Source organism: Neofelis nebulosa, chromosome 1 (genome assembly GCF_028018385.1).
Source record: "Neofelis nebulosa isolate mNeoNeb1 chromosome 1, mNeoNeb1.pri, whole genome shotgun sequence".
Lineage (NCBI taxonomy): Eukaryota > Metazoa > Chordata > Mammalia > Carnivora > Felidae > Neofelis > Neofelis nebulosa.
The window spans coordinates 123,468,583-123,488,706 of NC_080782.1; the positions used below are offsets into that span (position 1 = coordinate 123,468,583).

The 20,124-nt window shown below is 43.5% G+C and overlaps 2 protein-coding genes across 2 annotated transcripts in view; both read right to left on the reverse strand.

Moving 5' to 3' along the window:
• Positions 1-10,650, reverse strand: part of LOC131514297 (protocadherin alpha-C2) — a 193,215-nt gene extending 182,565 nt beyond the window's left edge. Inside the window, exon 1 of the mRNA XM_058734197.1 lies at positions 8,092-10,650. Coding sequence (XP_058590180.1) covers positions 8,092-10,488 — 2,397 coding nt within the window. The 5' untranslated portion in view covers positions 10,489-10,650. The remainder of the gene's footprint in view (positions 1-8,091) is intronic.
• Positions 1-19,644, reverse strand: part of LOC131514355 (protocadherin alpha-1-like) — a 169,278-nt gene extending 149,634 nt beyond the window's left edge. The window contains 2 exon segments of the mRNA XM_058734264.1: positions 15,601-15,719; positions 15,721-19,644. Coding sequence (XP_058590247.1) covers positions 15,606-15,719; positions 15,721-17,994 — 2,388 coding nt within the window. The 5' untranslated portion in view covers positions 17,995-19,644 and the 3' untranslated portion in view covers positions 15,601-15,605.
• Positions 19,645-20,124: the final 480 nt, after the last annotated feature.

A 20,124-nucleotide genomic window follows, 5' to 3' on the forward strand; every position in this document is an offset into this window, starting at 1 on the left:
GAGAACTACAGGCCAATATCCCTGATGAATATGGATGCAAAAATTCTCAATAGATAAAGCACAGGAAACAGGTAAAAACTAGTAACAGTTATAGAGTTAAAACATTTGGGGAGAAATAAGGAAAAGTTATTTTGGAGGTTCATTTAAGTAGCTTTGTTTTTTGAGAGAGAAAGAGGATGCAAGTGAGTGAGGGGCAGAGAGAGAGAATCCCACGAGGAGGAGGAGGAGGAGGAGGAGGAGGAGGAGGAGAGAGAGAGAGAGAGAGAGAGAGAGAGAGAGAGAGAGAGAGAGAGAACCATGAGATCAGGACCTATGCAGAAGTCAGATGGTGCCCCAAATTTAAGTAGCTTCTTAAGTAGAACAGGAGGCTGTGTCTCCCTCTCTCCCTGTTCCTCCCCCCTCACACTCTGTCTCTCTCTCAAAAATAAATAAAGCTTAAAAAGAAACATTAAAAAAAAAATACCAACAGACCGACCCCGGATGGAGAGTAACCTTAAGCGCAGGGGGCCAGAGAGAAGCAGCATCTGGTCAGAAGCCTGAGTCACAATCCCCGGGAAGGCCTGTGAGCCACACACATCACAAGCGTTGCCAGAGAACTAACAAGAGGCTTGGGTTTGTTCTCTGTGCCAGAGAACAGAAGAAATAAAAGTTTCGCTTTCAAATAATTGATTGAGTTATATTATTATATCTGGGCACTTTTCAATGTATTATAGGCAAATGAAAGGAAAAGGTTCTCTCAAGTGTTGATTACAACTGAAAATAAATAGTGAAGACGGTAAGCACAAAATTTATAACATTAATTATATAAATATGCATTGAATAATGAAGACAACATATATTGCCTTGGGGTCCTATAATTCTAAAAGATATTAGCTAAACTGGGTACAAAACAAGTGAAGAAGCATTTCAGAGAAATTTCACTGTGAACGTTTTTTAATTAGGAAGAAATTGATAGAATAAAGGAAAGTAAAACTTTAAATAATTCAGGTTAACTAAAAGATATTTAAAACTAACCTTTGAAAGGGAATCTCCAGTTGCTGGCTGCAGATCCTCTCTGTCCCTAGAGTCAGGTACACTGGGACTAAAGGCCATGAGGTCGGTCTTGGGCGGACCCTCCCCAGAGCACACCCTCTGCCGCCTCTGCTGCGAGTACGACCAGCTCCCCACCGCGCTGGAACACACCAGCGTGGGCTTCCCCGGCCCGCACGCGCCCTCGCTGGGCGGCGCCGAGCACCGCAGCGCCACGTACAGCAGCAGCGTGAGCACCAACAGGCTGGACACCGCGCAGATGGCGATGATCAGGTACACGTTGACATCCACCAGCGCCGTCTCCGCGCCGGCGGCGCCCGCCAACACCCGCGACGAGGCCTTGGGCGCCTGGCCGCTCTCCACCAGCGACAGCAGCACGGTGGCCGTGGCCGTCAGCGCCGGCTCGCCGTGGTCCCTCACCAGCACCAGCAGGCGCTGGCGCGGCGAGTCCGCCTCGTCCAGGCTGCGCGTCGTGCTGATCTCGCCCGTGTACAGCGCCACGCGGAACGGGCTGCGCGCGCCACCCGCCGCCGGCTGCAGCTCGTACGACAGCCACGCGTTGTAGCCCGAGTCGGCGTCCACCGCGCGCACCTTCGCCACCACGTGGCCCGCGCCCACCGACCGCCACACCAGCTCGCTCACCGCGCCGCCCGCGCCGCCCGCCCCAGGCAGCGGCAGCAGCGCGGGCGCGTTGTCGTTCTCGTCCAGCACGAACACCTGCAGCGTCACGTTGCTGCCCAGCGGAGGCACGCCCGCGTCGCGCGCGCTCACTTGGAACTGCAGCAGCTCCAGCTCCTCGTGGTCCAGCGGCTGCAGCGCGTACACCTTGCCGCTCTCCGCGTGCACCGACACGTAGCTCGACAGCGCACGCTCGCCCACCCGCCGCTCCACCAGCGAGTAGGACACCAGCGCGTTCTCCTGCGCGTCCGCGTCCCGCGCGGACACCGTGAAGATGTGGCAGCCGGGAGGGTTGTTCTCCTTCACGAACACCGTGTACTCGGCCTGCGCGAATGTCGGCGCGTTGTCGTTCACGTCGGCCACTTCCACGGACACGCTGGCCGTGGCCGACAGCGAAGGCGAGCCCCCGTCCCGTGCGGTCACCAGCAGCTCATAGTTCGCCACGCTCTCGCGGTCCAGGGCGCTGTCCAGCACCAGCGAATAGTAATTCTTGAAGGTGGACACCAGCTTGAAGGGGATGTGAGGCATCAGAGAGCAGGTCACCTGCCCGTTGACTCCGGAGTCACGGTCGGACACGCTGATCAAGGCGATGACCGTGCCTAGTGGAGCGTCTTCTCTGATTGGGAGTGACAGGGACTTGAATTCCATTACTGGAACATTATCGTTGGTGTCCTCGACTTCCACCATAACTGTACAATGTCCAGAGAGTGGGGGCTGTCCTTTATCAATACCCTCTACAAGAATTTCATAGGATTTGCTTTCTTCAAAATCTATATATCCCTTTACCATAATTTCTCCAGTAATTGGATCTATGTGAAACTTGGATTCTACATTTGGTAAAATATCAGTTGAGAATGAATAAATAATGTCTGCATTAGAGCCTTCATCTAAATCTGAGGCGTTTAGTTTCATTACCAACGTTCCATTAGAAACATTTTCTTGTACTTTCACCTCATAGAGTGTTCTGTCAAAAGCTGGGGCGTTGTCATTGGCGTCCAGCACTTTGATGAGTAAGTGAACGGTTCCAGTCAGCTCAGGTTTGCCGCCATCAGTGGCTGTGAGCACTAAAAAAATTTCTGGAGCTTCTTCCCTGTCTAAAGATTTCCTTAGTAGTAGTCCAAGACGTTTTACCCGCTCGTCATCGGACGGCTTTTCCAGCGAGAAATATTCATTGGGGCTCAGTGTGTAGGTCAGCATAGCGTTGGCCCGGATATCTGCATCCGATGCGCCCTCTAGTGGAAACCGAGTGTCAATAGGCCTGGATTCCGCCATAAATAGATTCTTTTGTGTTCCGGGGAACACAGGAGGATTGTCATTAATGTCCTTCACCTCCACCTCCACATGGAAAACCTGCAGCGGCCTGTCCACGATCACCTCCAGATGGATGCTGCACTCCAGGTTCCGCCCGCAAAGCTCCTCGCGGTCGATGCGAGAATTCACAAACAAAATTCCATTCTGCAGATTTACCTCCAGAAGGTCCCCCTGGCCTTTGGACGCCACCCGGAACAGGCGTGGCACCAGCTCCGCCAGCTCCAACCCCAAGTCCTGAGCGATGCGTCCCACGAAGGTGCCGTGTTTGGCCTCCTCCGGGACCGAGTAGTGGACCTGGCCACTCCCCGCCCTCCAGGCTGCGAGGAATAGAAGTGACAGCAGCAGACGCTTGGATTCCTGGCCGCTTGCCCAGGAAAACTCCATCTCGAGCCCGCAGTGCTTTGTTTTCATTAAGGGATCTCGTTTCAAAATCAAGAAATATCTTCTAACCGTTCAGTCTATGCCGATGTATCCTCCATTTCTATCTGAATGGTGGATGCAGCTTCTTTATAACAGAAGGGATATTCTTTTTCTCTAGCAGATCAATTTTATGGTACAGAGCGACATCATGTGGCTCCAAACCGTAAGTAATAAATTCTGATACTGCTCAGTCTTACTCTTTTGCCATTCCGCGTACTTTAATGCTGTTGGAGAATAGCAACACATTTTGTGCTACTAAGTTACACGTTTTGTACCTCTGATTGAATGTGACCCTTAGTTTCACCACAGGGGCAACTTTTACTTCAGTGGAAATCCTTTTTTCATACAGGTTTTAACTATTTATAGAGACCCAACTGGAGTTAATACACATTTTGCAAACAGAATTGTTAAACGTTGATTAGGAAAATTCTTGACTGATTATATGTGTTCCTGAAAATGGGGGGAAATAGTTATTAATGATGACACACTTTTGATCTTTGTATTTGATATTTCTGGTGTTGAAGACTTCAGAGAACCCTCTGAACTAGGAAACCTCCAATGCCAAGAATAAGTCTTTGAAAGGGACTTTTTAAAATGTCTGAAAAAGGAAGCAGAAATTACCAGCACTTAACTGAAAGTCTTCATTAATTCACCTCAGGGCTGAAGGTGCAAAGAGCTTTAAGAAGGAACTACGATGTTGTAATATATTAATTAGTGTGGGAAAGTATTCCAAATAATTTTATTAACAAATACACTCACCTCCAACAATCAAGATTGGTATTCTCAATTTGTCTCTTATGATTTATAAATACTTGCCTGTTCTCCAGTGTCTAGTGTACATACATTTCTATTTTCTTGTACTGTGCTCATGTATTTTAGTCCTAGTGGACAATTTCCTGCTTCCAACAATATTTTTCACCAAATAAACATAATCATTCATCCTCATAAGTACGATCCATCTTTTCCAAATGCCTCATACAGCAATTTCCCCCATTTTATACCATTAAAAATTTTCTTGACCAATGAAATGAAGACTTTCATGATTAAACCAATTTAGCAGGTACTTTTACTCTCTTTTATATACTATAGCATACAGACTGAATCACTTGGGCCATTTATTACATTAATTTATCCTTTTTAGGCATTTGGGTATGTATGTCTAATGACAGGAGTCTCATGTAATAAGTACAAAGATCCAAATAGCTGGAGCCTTCTTTTATAAAATACAAACTTTTAAAGAGAATAGTTGTATCTTATTAGTTTAAGAGCTCAGAATACATACCAGGTATTTCCTGAATATTTACCTAATAGAATGATTTGGTTCTCTTCAATTGCCTAATAAAATGCATTAAGTTAAGGTGGTCACAAAGCTAGTTAGGCAAATATGATGTCTCAGCAGCAGCCTCTATTATTTTCCAGAGATACAAAAATAATTTCCTTATATGATGCCCTAATTAAGATATATTTCAATTTGCATAGTGAAAACCTGGATTTTAGCTTAGTTTCATTTGGCTTTGTGGCAGTCATGATCTTAGAGACATCTGAGTTTTAATAGCCAATGAAGAATTCTCAATAACTAGAGCACAATATATTTTCCTAACATAAGGAAACTTAACATAAAAGGACATAATTCTTTTCTTTTTTAATGATAATTATTTTCAAGCTTTCTTTGCCTATTATATTCACAAACCTCTTTCCCTCATGGTTGTCTAGGACAAAATATCAATCTACTGAAAATGGCTTTTGGCTTTAGGCTTCCATTCTATGAAGAGCCACACTCACACAAAAATATCCTTTTCTGAATTAAAACATCAATTAGCATTGTTGCTCTGTCTGAGGACCCAAACTGTAGTTTTGCAAAAAATGATCACACATGTGGGGGCGCGTGGGTGGCGCAGTCGGTTAAGCGTCCGACTTCAGCCAGGTCACGATCTCGCGGTCCGTGAGTTCGAGCCCCGCGTCAGGCTCTGGGCTGATGGCTCGGAGCCTGGAGCCTGTTTCCGATTCTGTGTCTCCCTCTCTCTCTGCCCCTTCCCCGTTCATGCTCTGTCTCTCTCTGTCCCAAAAATAAATTTAAAAAAATGTTAAAAAAAAATGATCACACATGTGAAACACACTGGAATACAATGGAAAAGACTCCCTGTCCATTTACTTTATTTTGAAAATAATTAAGTGCATAGATGAAGAGTACAAAAGAATATAAAGGATATTTATGTGAGAAAGATTAGTATTAATCTGGTAGAGCAGCAATATATTTCTAAAGAGAAAAACTCAAAAGTCTTTAAAATGTCTTATTAACTGAGAATCTTGTTAGTCAAGAATTTGAAGAGGACAGCTCGATTTGAAGACTGACGTTCCACATCCTGGGAGACAAAAACTTTGCATGACCCTATAATTACAATAGGATGAAAATAAGGCCTAATGAAATAACATGTGAATTCAGGTTGGACATGCTGTGGTGAACATTTGATGGACAGAAGTCAACAAAGGATAGTGAGAGAAATTGAAAGGAAAATGGGAAAAAAAGATTATCTTTCTGTTGTATATGTTAGCTTCAGCCCACAATGTCACTGAGTATTAACTAGGTTTTGATAAGGATGCTCATACAGGAAGTAGTAAGTTGTAGTTATAACTCAGGTGGATATATTCTATATAATTATATACACTGGAACCCATTCACCTTCCACAAGCAAGGTTAGTATTTTCATTTTGTCTTTCATGGTTTAGAAATAATTGCTTGTTTTCTAATCTCTAATATGGCTAAGGTTCAGTTTCCAGTGGCAAGGAAACTTGAATGGAAGTCCATCTATTTGGAGAAATGATCAAATGCTAAATAGAGAAATGACTACAAAATAATTTCATTTTGTTTAATTTGGTTGCAGTTATTTGGAGGGTTTACATACTATATAACACACCTTAATAGACAGGTTAGTATTCAGAGGAAGGTCACAAGTAATAACATTGACTTACTGGAGTTTTTGGACATTAGCATCCTTACTACTAAGTGTTTGCAAAATAGGTTAATGATTAATAAGTTTTGCTAGTAGAGTAGTTTTTAAATTAGATAGAAAGTAGCATTCTCAACAAAGTTTTCTGACAGAAAACAATTAAAAATTTTTTTAAGTGTTTATTTTTTTTAATTTTTTTAACGTTTATTTATTTTTGAGACGAGATAGAGCATGAACGGGGGAGGGTCAGAGAGAGAGGGAGACACAGAATCGGAAGCAGGCTCCAGGCTCTGAGCCATCAGCCCAGAGCCCGACGCGGGGCTCTAATTCACGGACCGTGAGATCGTGACCTGAGCCGAAGTCGGACGCTCAACCGACTGAGCCCCCCAGGCGCCCCAAGTGTTTATTTATTTTAGAGAGAGACAGAGCACACAAGCAGGGGAGGAGCAGCAAGAGACAAGGAGACACAGAATCCAAAGTAGGCTCTAGGCTCTGAGCTGTCAGTACAAAGCCCGATGCAGGGCTTGAACCCACAAACCATGAGATCATGACCTGAGCCAAAGTCAGATGCCCAACCAACTGAGCCACCCAGGAGCCTCATCTGATGGAAAACAATTCTTAACAAAATTAATAATATACTTTCAAAACCAATGTTTTCTCAACGAAGATACACTGAAGGAAGTATAAAAGTTCACTTACTATTGATTTTTTCAATGCTTACTAATTAAAGTAGTGAGAAACTGAAGATGAACAAAGATACAATTCTAATTTTGTTTACATTTATTTATTTTTTAGAGACAGAGAGAGACAGAGCACAAGCGGGGGAGGGGCAGAGAGAGAAAGAAACACAGAATCCAAAGCAGGCTCCAGGCTCTGAGCTGTCAGCACAGACCCCATGTGGGTCTTGAACTCACAAACCGTGAGATCAGGATCTGAGCTGATGTCGGACACTAACCGACTGAGCCACCCAGGTGCTCCTAAAGATACAATTCTAAACCAATAAAATTATTATTCTGGTGTGTGTGTGTGTGTGTGTGTGTGTGTGTGTGTGTGTGGTTTTCTTTACCCAATTGAGAAACTAGCCACAATACAACGTATTACCAAATGTGAGCACAAGGACTAAAATGAATCATGTTCAAGTAAAAACAAGGAACTAAGACTTCAGACAAATGAATAAATGAGTAAAAGAGGCTTCATACAGACAACAGGCTTAGTAAACTAATATTTGAAACTAAGGATATATTAACCAAAAGAAGTGGTGAGCATTTATGGTGAACTCATAAAATGAACCAGTGACATTTGGACTAACATCTAGTAGGAATTCCAAAAAAAAAAAAAAAAAAGTGGCAAAAGCTATTGAAGCATTGTGCAAGGATTAGTAAAACACAATTGGAGTCAAATATTCTAAACAATACAATTCACCCAAGAAAATATATTTGGTTTCTATCTTTAGCAATAAAATAATCCTACTACTGCACCTATTAACAACAACAACAACAACAACAACAACAACAACAACAACACTACAAGTTTGGTTCTCAGTACTTATTGCTAATTCAGTTCAAAACATTTGTCACAAGGAGTTCAAATATTTTAACCACAAAACCCTGGAAAACTCTAACACCAAAAACATAAGTTTCCAAAAGAACAGAAACATTGAAGAATAAAAAACGATTTTTGAAAGGATTTAAAAATCTGTACTCACTTTGGCAGAAAGATCAACATCCACATCCAGCTGTTCTTCTCTATTGCCGCCAATGGGACCGGGTGGAAGGCTGGGGCTGAAGGCCATGAGGTCGGTCTTGGGCGGACCCTCCCCAGAGCACACCCTCTGCCGCCTCTGCTGCGAGTACGACCAGCTCCCCACCGCGCTGGAACACACCAGCGTGGGCTTCCCCGGCCCGCACGCGCCCTCGCTGGGCGGCGCCGAGCACCGCAGCGCCACGTACAGCAGCAGCGTGAGCACCAACAGGCTGGACACCGCGCAGATGGCGATGATCAGGTACACGTTGACATCCACCAGCGCCGTCTCCGCGCCGGCGGCGCCCGCCAACACCCGCGACGAGGCCTTGGGCGCCTGGCCGCTCTCCACCAGCGACAGCAGCACGGTGGCCGTGGCCGTCAGCGCCGGCTCGCCGTGGTCCCTCACCAGCACCAGCAGGCGCTGGCGCGGCGAGTCCGCCTCGTCCAGGCTGCGCGTCGTGCTGATCTCGCCCGTGTACAGCGCCACGCGGAACGGGCTGCGCGCGCCACCCGCCGCCGGCTGCAGCTCGTACGACAGCCACGCGTTGTAGCCCGAGTCGGCGTCCACCGCGCGCACCTTCGCCACCACGTGGCCCGCGCCCACCGACCGCCACACCAGCTCGCTCACCGCGCCGCCCGCGCCGCCCGCCCCAGGCAGCGGCAGCAGCGCGGGCGCGTTGTCGTTCTCGTCCAGCACGAACACCTGCAGCGTCACGTTGCTGCCCAGCGGAGGCACGCCTGCGTCGCGTGCGCTCACTTGGAACTGCAGCAGCTCCAGCTCCTCGTGGTCCAGCGGCTGCAGCGCGTACACCTTGCCGCTCTCCGCGTGCACCGACACGTAGCTCGACAGCGCACGCTCGCCCACCCGCCGCTCCACCAGCGAGTAGGACACCAGCGCGTTCTCCTGCGCGTCCGCGTCCCGCGCGGACACCGTGAAGATGTGGCAGCCGGGAGGGTTGTTCTCCTTCACGAACACCGTGTACTCGGCCTGCGCGAATGTCGGCGCGTTGTCGTTCACGTCGGCCACTTCCACGGACACGCTGGCCGTGGCCGACAGCGAAGGCGAGCCCCCGTCCCGTGCGGTCACCAGCAGCTCATAGTTCGCCACGCTCTCGCGGTCCAGGGCGCTGTCCAGCACCAGCGAATAGTAATTCTTGAAGGTGGACACCAGCTTGAAGGGGATGTGAGGCATCAGAGAGCAGGTCACCTGCCCGTTGACGCCGGAGTCACGGTCGGACACGCTGATCAAGGCGATGACCGTGCCGAGGGGAGCGTCTTCTAATACAGGTAATGACAGTGATTTGATAACCAACTCAGGTACATTATCATTGGTGTCCAAAATTTCCACCAGAACCGTGCAGTGACCTGCCATTGGGGGATTTCCTTTATCTGTCGCTTCTACCTGGATTTCGTATAACTTAGTTTCCTCGAAATCTATGTTACCCTTTACAGTGATGTATCCATTAACTGGGTCTAAGTGGAATTTCGACAAAGCATCTGATGACATGTCTGTATTGAAAGAATATACAATGTCCTTATTTACTCCTTCATCCAAATCAGAGGCGTTAACAGTCACTGCTAGGGTACCGTTTGGAGCATTTTCGAATAAACTCACTTTGTAGACAGTTCTCTCAAACTCTGGGGCGTTGTCGTTTACATCTAGAATGGTGATCTTCAGTTGAGTAGTGCCAGTGAGCTCTGGTTTCCCACCATCAACTGCCGTTATTACTAGGTGATGTTCAGGAATGTCCTCTCGATTTAAAAGTTTTTTCAACACGAGTCCAAGAGTTTTAATATCCTCATCATTTCTTTTAATATCCAAGGTAAAATAATCATTAGAGTTAAGACTGTAGGTCAACAAAGAATTCGCTCCAATATCTGCATCTGATGCTCCCTCTAGTGGAATCCGAGAACCAGGCGGCCGGGATTCAGAAATAAACAATTTTTTTACTGCCATTGGAAAAACCGGCTGGTTGTCGTTAATGTCCTTCACCTCCACTTCCACATGGAAAACCTGCAGCGGCCTGTCCACGATCACCTCCAGATGGATGCTGCAATCCAGGTTCCGCCCGCAAAGCTCCTCGCGGTCGATGCGAGAATTCACAAACAAAATGCCATTCTGCATATTTACCTCCAGAAGGTCCCCATGGCTTTTGGACGCCACCCGGAACAGGCGTGGCACCAGCTCCACCAGCTCCAGCCCCAAGTCCTGGGCGATCCGCCCCACGAAGGTGCCGTGTTTGGCCTCCTCCAGGACTGAGTAGTGAACCTGGCCGCTCCCAGCCTCCCAGACTGTGAGGAGCAGAAGCGAAAGCAGTAGTTGCTGGGCTCCTGAACCTTCTTCTCTCCATGAAAACATCACTGCAAGCCTTTTCCAAATATTGGGTCACTCTTGCATCGATCCAAACTTTAAAAAATAATTTGGGTTCCTCGGTTTTTCTTAAATGATCTTACCATGCCCGTGTTTCACAGAGGATGGGGAAAAGCAGCAAGTGAGTATGTAATGCATGATGTATTTCTTTTGTGGTGAAACACCTTGTGGTGGACAGCGACATCATGTGGCTAAACGTGTAAGTATTAAATAAATTTACTACTTGGGTCTGAACTTTCCCCAAATTTCTATTTTCATTGTAATATCCTCCGAGCACTTTTCAAATTCTTTATATTAAAAAAATATATATCCTTATAGCTTTTATACTAATTCATCACTTCCAAATATTCCAATCCATGACATAAAGTTAAAAAGAATAGAATAGTGATTAATGCTATAACAGTAGTGGACATCTATTGGAAATATTCCCCATGTGACAAGCATAGGGTTATAATAGGGTTATCCCATTATATTCTCACAACAACCTTCCAAGCTAGGTATCAATACAATTCACTTTTTACCAACAAGGAAGTGAAAACAGATATCACTTAAGTAACTTAAAAGTGATATTAATTGGTGATGTTTGGGTGGGATCTCAATGTGAGTCTAAACTCGTAACTTTTATCACTTGGCCTTGAAATCTACATTTTATAGCAAAACCAGGCCTTTGATATTCATGACCACCAAAACATTGAGGCATTGAAAGTATGTGTATATACATATCCATCTATCCATACATATTTACTTCTATATTATGATGGCAATTGTTAATTTACATTATTTATTTATTTATTTATGGAATGTTTATAACGCACTCTTGTGTGCTTTATCCAATAATTATACCCTTGTTGTCTGTCTTAACTGTTATTTATAAAATATACCAGAAGTCAGTTTTTTACAGTGCAGTTCTTTTGTAAATTTGTTCTTTACAAATGAAAATACTGTGTGATTTAGATATTTGCTACATTCATGTCATACCAAGTAAGAGTGTATGTGTTTTTTAAATTTCCACACCACTTATACATTTCAATTTACCTGTATATCCGAAAATGATTGCAATATGAGATCATTGTGTTTTTAATGATCTCTGCTCTAGATGAATTTCTGGATTCCAGTTTTTTAAAAAGTTGTGACTTGAAAGTTTTGGTGACTTAACTAATCAATAGAGAGAGAAAAGTAACTTTGGAACATAATTCACCATTCAACGTATGTAAGATGAGACAATATAATATTCCAAAAGTTTCTGAGAATTCAGCAAGAGGCATGAATTCTTTGGGTATTTGCAAGTTGAGCAGAGAAAATTCATGGGCAGAGGTTGACTTTAGAGAGGTAAAAGCATGTCAAAAGCTTTGCTTATAGTCAGAGCCTCTTGAAATAAAATCAAACACATGATTTAAGTATTAGGGGAAAAGTTTTTTTCCCCATGTACTCAATGAACGCAAGCCAGGATTGCAACTTAACTCGTATTTTATCATTCACATTCAGAATAGAACAAATTATCAATTAATGTTTGGTTTTTTTCCAATATATGAAGTTTATTGTCAAATTGGTTTCCATACAACACCCAGTGCTCATCCCAAAAGGTGCCCTCCTCAATACCCATCACCCACCCTCTCCTCCCTCCCACCCCCCATCATCCCTCAGTTTGTTCTGTTTTTAAGAGTCTCTTATGCTTTGGCTCTCTTCCACTCTAACCTCTTTTTTTTTTTTTTTTCTTCCCCTCCCCCATGGGTTTCTGTTACGTTTCTCAGGATCCACATAAGAGTGAAACCACATGGTATCTGTCTTTCTCTGTATGGCTTATTTCACTTAGCATCACACTCTCCAGTTCCATCCACGTTGCTACAAAGGGCCTTATTTCATTCTTTCTCATTGCCACGTAGTACTCCATTGTGTATATAAACCACAATTTCTTTATCCATTCATCAGTTGATGGACATTTAGGCTCTTTCCATAATTTGGCTATTGTTGAGAGTGCTCTATGAACATTGGGGTACAAGTGCCCCTATGCATCAGTACTCCTGTATCCCTTGGGTAAATTCCTAGCAGTGCTATTGCTGGGTCATAGGGTAGGTTCAATTAATATTTTAATGGATAAAAGATTATTTTAAACTATCTCGAGTAACTAAACAAGTTACATTAATGATATGTGTTAATATCAAACTTACATAATTTCTAATTGATTCTACTGTACTAGTTCACGAAGAACATTTCACGTGTTCAAGAACTAGTTCATGAAACATTTAAGAATTATTTTGGAAAAGCATGGATCTAGGAAATAATTATAGGCATCTATATGTCAAGTGTTTTGAAGAATCTTGAAAGGCAGTAGTTTTAAAAAGATACAGAATTAAAATTTTAAAACATATTAATGGAATACCTCTGACAACTTATAATACTATATATTTCATGACATTTAAGAGTATACTAATTGCAAAGTAGAATGCCACAGGGAATTAATGACAGAGTATAATGATTATAGGCAATGAAGGTAATACTAAAGGAACTATGAGTCTAGAATATTGAGCTGATGTGTGGATAAAGTATCAGTGAATAATATCTACTCTCACTTAGACATCTCCTTAGGCAATTTAATTTAAAAAAAATGTAAATAAGGAATAAAAAATCAGTAAGAAAAAAATTAAAATTAAAAAATAACCAATAAAAATTTGTACAGTGATAGACTGTGATTCCCTCTTAGTGATAAACTGAGTTCTGGGTATACCTGGATATAGTTTTCAAAGCTTACCATTTGTCTGTAGTACAAAGGTAGGGGCCAGACTTCTAGTAGGACAGATTCCACCTGACCAGTCATACTCTGCACACAAGTCCCAAGAAAGTAGTGAGTAGATATGAGACTCTAGGTAAGATGACTCCTCCCAAAAAAGGAGTTCCTCCTTATTTGCTCAAACCATTTCTTTTTCTCCGTAAAGCCTCAGATAAACATTTCTGATTCTCAGGAAATATACACTCCCTAAATTTTGAGGCGTATCAACTCTTAGCAACTAAGAAGTTTACTGTAGAAACAGACTATCCTTAAAAGATTTCCCCACCTAACTTTTCAATTCCTTTAAAAGCAGATCTCAGATGAAAATGAATATCGGGGCGCCTGGGTGGCGCAGTCGGTTAGGCGTCCGACTTCAGCCAGGTCACGATCTCGCGGTCCGTGAGTTCGAGCCCCGCGTCAGGCTCTGGGCTGATGGCTCGGAGCCTGGAGCCTGTTTCCGATTCTGTGTCTCCCTCTCTCTCTGCCCCTCCCCCGTTCATGCTCTGTCTCTCTCTGTCCCAAAAATAAATAAAAAATGTTGAAAAAAAAAAAAATTTAAAAGCAGATCTCAGATGAAAATGAATATCGGGGCGCCTGGGTGGCGCAGTCGGTTAGGCGTCCGACTTCAGCCAGGTCACGATCTCGCGGTCCGTGAGTTCGAGCCCCGCATCAGGCTCTGGGCTGATGGCTCGGAGCCTGGAGCCTGTTTCGGATTCTGTGTCTCCCTCTCTCTCTGCCCCTCCCCCGTTCATGCTCTGTCTCTCTCTGTCCCAAAAATAAATAAAAAACGTTGAAAAAAAAATTAAAAAAAAAATGAATATCTGGCCTGTTAAATGGATAAGACCCAGATCACTTAGTGGAAGTTATTTCTACAATTCACCAATATCCACATACATATGGGGAAAAAAACAGCATATAGCTAAAAAACAAATAGAAGACAGTTTTAGACAGTTATTTCACCCCAACACATCTTCTTCTGAAGTGTTTAAATTCTTTTCCAAGTGTAACATTTACTTTTCAAGTTTATGTTTTAACTACCCAACACAGGAATTTCCAATTAAAATGTAGTCATTCAATATCAGTCTTTACTTTTTGGGAAAACTCCAACTTCATTAGTTATAGGGATGCTGCCAGGAGAAAGTGAGTGAGCTCACAGTTGTGGAAAATGTTATCATGGGCACAGTTTGGTGCCAGAGGTGGGTGGTCAGTCTCTGCACAGTGGGAGGCCTGTACACATTAGCCTGGTGAGAGTGATACTGGGAAGGATGACTGAGCAACCCAGTAACATAACACCTGAGTTAGGGTACTCTCCACTTTTATGTAAAAAAAACTCCCACTACCTGGCCACCCACAATGTGATTTCGTAAATGTTAAGATATTTTTATAGTGTTAAGATATTTTAACAAGATTGAAAGGGGGTTCTTTCCTCAGTGAACTTTCTATTGTACCTTAAAACTCTATGGATTTTGCAAGTGTGAAATCTTTATTCCAAATCACAAGCTATGTGACCCCTGAAAGAAATATGTATCATGAGCAATTAGTCCCAAGTGATGTCATGTGTTGTAATGATCTATGATAGGTATTTTTGAAAACTTTTTTTAATGTTTATTTATTTCTGAGAGAGACAGAGAGATCATGAGCAGGGGAAGGGCTGAGAGAGAGGGAGGCAGGTTCCAGGCTCCATTAGCATAGAGCCCAATGTGGGGCTCAAACCCACCAACCACAAGATCATGATCTGAGCCGAAGTCAGACCCTTAACTGACAGAGCCACCCAGGCACCCCTGATAGGTATTTTTGCAGGTCCTGGCAATAAAAGATCCATTCAGGCTGCTTTCAAGTACAAGGAAATGAAAACCTTATTTATTACCTGTTGCATAAACAGATAAAGACAAATGAATTCTTGATTGAAAGAATAATTTAGAAAACATCCAGATATACATATAGTCCTATTCCAACATATTCTGACAGAATGGATACATGATGTAAATAGGAAATATGCATTATATATTCATACTCTTTAAATTTTTTCCAATTATTAACTTTTTTAATTTTGAGAAAAAATTACTTACAGGTAATAAGTTTTCAAATTTAGCTTAAGTGTTTTTCAATCCTTCAAGGTCCTATTATTCATGAACAGATTTAATTATGAAAAAAACAAAATGTGAAAATAAGGAAATCATTTAAATTAAATTGTTCTCAGTGCAAGATGCATCTCTATTTCATACCATATAATGCACAGTAGGATAGTGATTAAAAAATAAGCAAATATGAATCAAAATAGAATCATTAACAAAGGAAATAGAACAATTATAGAATCGATGGAAAAGACTCACCTTTCCTAAGTGTTCTGACTCTGAGGGTTGTTGTCTTTCATCTGCGGAGCCTGGAACTTGAGGTAGGCTGGGGCTGAAAGCCATGAGGTCGGTCTTGGGCGGACCCTCCCCAGAGCACACCCTCTGCCGCCTCTGCTGCGAGTACGACCAGCTCCCCACCGCGCTGGAACACACCAGCGTGGGCTTCCCCGGCCCGCACGCGCCCTCGCTGGGCGGCGCCGAGCACCGCAGCGCCACGTACAGCAGCAGCGTGAGCACCAGCAGGCTGGACACCGCGCAGATGGCGATGATCAGGTACACGTTGACATCCACCAGCGCCGTCTCCGCGCCGGCGGCGCCCGCCAACACCCGCGACGAGGCCTTGGGCGCCTGGCCGCTCTCCACCAGCGACAGCAGCACGGTGGCCGTGGCCGTCAGCGCCGGCTCGCCGTGGTCCCTCACCAGCACCAGCAGGCGCTGGCGCGGCGAGTCCGCCTCGTCCAGGCTGCGCGTCGTGCTGATCTCGCCCGTGTACAGCGCCACGCGGAACGGGCTGCGCGCGCCACCCGCCGCCGGCTGCAGCTCGTACGACAGCCACGCGTTGTAGCCCGAGTCGGCGTCCACCGCGCGCACCTTCGCCACCACGTGGCCCGCGCCCACCGACCGCCACACCAGCTCGCTCACCGCGCCGCCCGCGCCGCCCGCCCCAGGCAGCGGCAGCAGCGCGGGCGCGTTGTCGTTCTCGTCCAGCACGAACACCTGCAGCGTCACGTTGCTGCCCAGCGGAGGCACGCCTGCGTCGCGTGCGCTCACTTGGAACTGCAGCAGCTCCAGCTCCTCGTGGTCCAGCGGCTGCAGCGCGTACACCTTGCCGCTCTCCGCGTGCACCGACACGTAGCTCGACAGCGCACGCTCGCCCACCCGCCGCTCCACCAGCGAGTAGGACACCAGCGCGTTCTCCTGCGCGTCCGCGTCCCGCGCGGACACCGTGAAGATGTGGCAGCCGGGAGGGTTGTTCTCCTTCACGAACACCGTGTACTCGGCCTGCGCGAATGTCGGCGCGTTGTCGTTCACGTCGGCCACTTCCACGGACACGCTGGTCGTGGCCGACAGCGAAGGCGAGCCCCCGTCCCGTGCGGTCACCAGCAGCTCATAGTTCGCCACGCTCTCGCGGTCCAGGGCGCTGTCCAGCACCAGCGAATAGTAATTCTTGAAGGTGGACACCAGCTTGAAGGGGACATGGGGTGTTAGTGAGCAGGTCACCTGCCCGTTGACACCGGAGTCGCGGTCGGACACGGAAACAAAAGCAATGACGGTGCTGAGTGGAGTGTCCTCTCTGACTGGCAAAGACAGAGATGTGACTGCCAGTTGTGGAGCATTATCATTTACATCTAGCACTTTCACTAAAACCTTGCAGTGATTTGACATTGGAGGACTTCCTTTATCAACTGCTTTTACATGAATTTCATAAGATTTTGTTTCTTCATAATCCAGTCTACCAATTAGCCTAATTTCTCCTGAGCTGGAATCAATTTTGAAGTTTTTTTGAATGTTTAGGGGAACATCACTGCCGAAGGAAAAGACAATTTCGCCATTTACACCTTCATCGGCATCAGAGGCGTTTAATGTAGTCACTAATGTTCCATTTGCTGTAGTCTCTAATAAATGGATTCTATACACAGCCTGGGCAAACAATGGGGCATTATCATTAACGTCCAGCACTGTGATCAGCAGCTGAACTGTACCTTCCAGCTCTGGTTTGCCCCCATCAGTGGCCGTCAATAATAAACGAAGTTCTGGTATTTCTTCTCTATCCAAAGATTTCCTCAATTCAAGTGAAAGTGACTTACTCAGTTCATCACTTGCCTGTACATCCAAAGAGAAATAATCATTGGGGCTGAGGGTGTAAGTTATTAGAGCATTGGTCCCAATGTCCGCATCAGCAGCACCCTCTATCGGGAAACGTGAATCCACCAGTCTAGACTCAGGAATAAATAACCTTTGTTCTCTCCCTCTGAAAACCGGTGGGTTATCGTTAATGTCCTTCACCTCCACCTCCACATGGAAAACCTGCAGCGGTCTGTCCACAATTACCTCCAGGTGGATGCTGCACTCCAGATTCAGCCCGCAAAGCTCCTCGCGGTCGATGCGAGAATTCACAAACAAAATGCCATTCTGCAGATTTACTTCCAGAAGGTCCCCACGGCCTTTGGACACCACCCGGAACAGGCGTGGCACCAGCTCTGCCAGCTCCAGCCCCAGGTCTTGCGCGATGCGTCCTACGAAGGTGCCGTGTTTGGCCTCCTCCGGGACCGAGTAGTGGACCTGACCACTCCCAGTCTTCCAGGCTGCGAGGAGCAAAACGAAGAGCAGCAGGCGCTGGGCTCCCTTGCCTCCTTGCCTAGGAAACAGCATCGCAAAACCACTACACCTTTGGTACCGCTCTCACTTCAAAATCATGCTTTCTTTACTTTATATCTTGAATAATATGTCTCCTGTTTTTGTCTTCTCTCAGGCTGTAACAAAATGGAGCTTCCTCCCTTAGTTTTTGGTGATCTATACCTTAACATTGACAAGACTTTGTGGTATACAGCGACATCATGTGGCTAATGCTGTAGATTGTAGATTCTTCATTGATTTCCAAAATAGGCTATATATTCATTTGCAATTTATTCAATGCAATCACTTTCAATTATGTCTTTTAAAGACTGTACACTCTCACTTAAGAGTATGTAATTCAATACTGTCCTTTAGCAATGGTCACAAATATATTACAATTAGATTTTGGGAAAATAGAAATATGCACCAATAACCTTACATCTTTTCATTTAAAACAATTTATCAGCTCATGTTTTTATTATTAAATATTTGTAAATGAATACTGGAGCTTTAAAATAAAACACTTTGGCCACTAAAGTTCACCTTATTCTAGGATATTGTGCGTGTAAATTTTTAAAATAATATTACCAGGAACTTACTTATGATATTTTTAGAAATTTTTCTGAAATACATTTAAAATTCTTTCAGTGTTTATGAACAGCGACATCACTTTTTGATACTTGAAATCTTAGAATAATGAAATTTGGGACATTTTCCTTTGTTCTTGTTATATAACATCTAAGTGCTGAACTAATAACTTTCGCCTCTAAAAGTCATTATTCCAAATTAAGTTACTGTCCCTTGGATCTTTATTCCTATATCAAATTTTCAGCTGCACCTTTTTTTCTTATTAAGTCATTGTCATATGTCAATAAGAATAAAATTAACATTGAATCAATATCAAGTACACATATCTGAGAATATTATAATAATCTGTAGTCAAATTTTTAAATGTAAATCTAAAGTGAAGATTAGGTTTTCAGAAAAAAACTATTTGAGAAAAACCTATTAAACTTCTCTTTCAACTTTAGTGCAATTTATAATCAGAGCCCCATAATTACATCAAAATTTGACTAATAAATGTGATCTGAATAAACTATCACAAGTTACTTTAAAAAGGATGGCCTTAACATTTTTACTTCAAGTACCATGGATATTTAAGGATATTAATATAAATAAGGATTCATATAAGTTCCTAATCAGAAAGCCTAAGTCACTGTTTACTTGATAATTAAAATGTAGATGAAACATGATGTTATTTAAAAAAAAAACAGATTATAATTTTAATAGCAATTCCAATGTAGTAATTGCCTCATTACAAAGGTACAGGAATATAAGATATATCAGTACCCTCTTATTCTTAAAATGAAGCAAATTCAGAACTTGATACTTTTTTAAATGCTAATAGATTTAGACAATACTGTCAATATTTTAATGTACAAGGTAGTTTAATGTGGTATAAATTTCCTTTTATGCATTTTATTACTATGAAGAATACATAGAATAATGCTAACTGCAATTTGCTGTCATTCAGATATTCCAAACATAAAACTGTTGAATTAAATATACTTTGTTTTCTACAGTTAAAAGCTTATTTTGACTTTTAAAACGTATCTCTATTTAACTGAAAACTATAAATTATCATGTTTTAATGTTGGGAATTACAGTGATCTTTAAATATAATCTCAACCATAAGCCATATGGTAATGTTTCATCCTCTTTATTTTGATGAAAATTGTTGGATTTGAAGATATTCTCAGTATAAGAAAAATGTCATTTACAATGATCAGATGACACTTAATTGAAACTTAAAAAATAGTTAACCATGGACTGCATTATCATGGTAGTTACTATGAAAATAAAAGGCTACATGATATTATATTCAAGGAAAAAATAAATGCAGACATAAATGACTGGAAATTTTGTTATCAGAGAGAGCTGTTAAAATAGCAGAGTGTTTTTGTATATTATTGAGTTTAAGCTGGTACAAATTCAGAGTACTATAATTTAAGATATTAAATGCACTGTCCACAGTAAGCACAGAGAAAATAGCTACATCATCCAAATAGACCTATAACTAGTAAAAAGATGAATCAGTAATTTTTAAAAATCTCCTGACAAAGAAAGGCCCTTGCCCAATGGTTTCATTGGTGAATTTTACCAAAC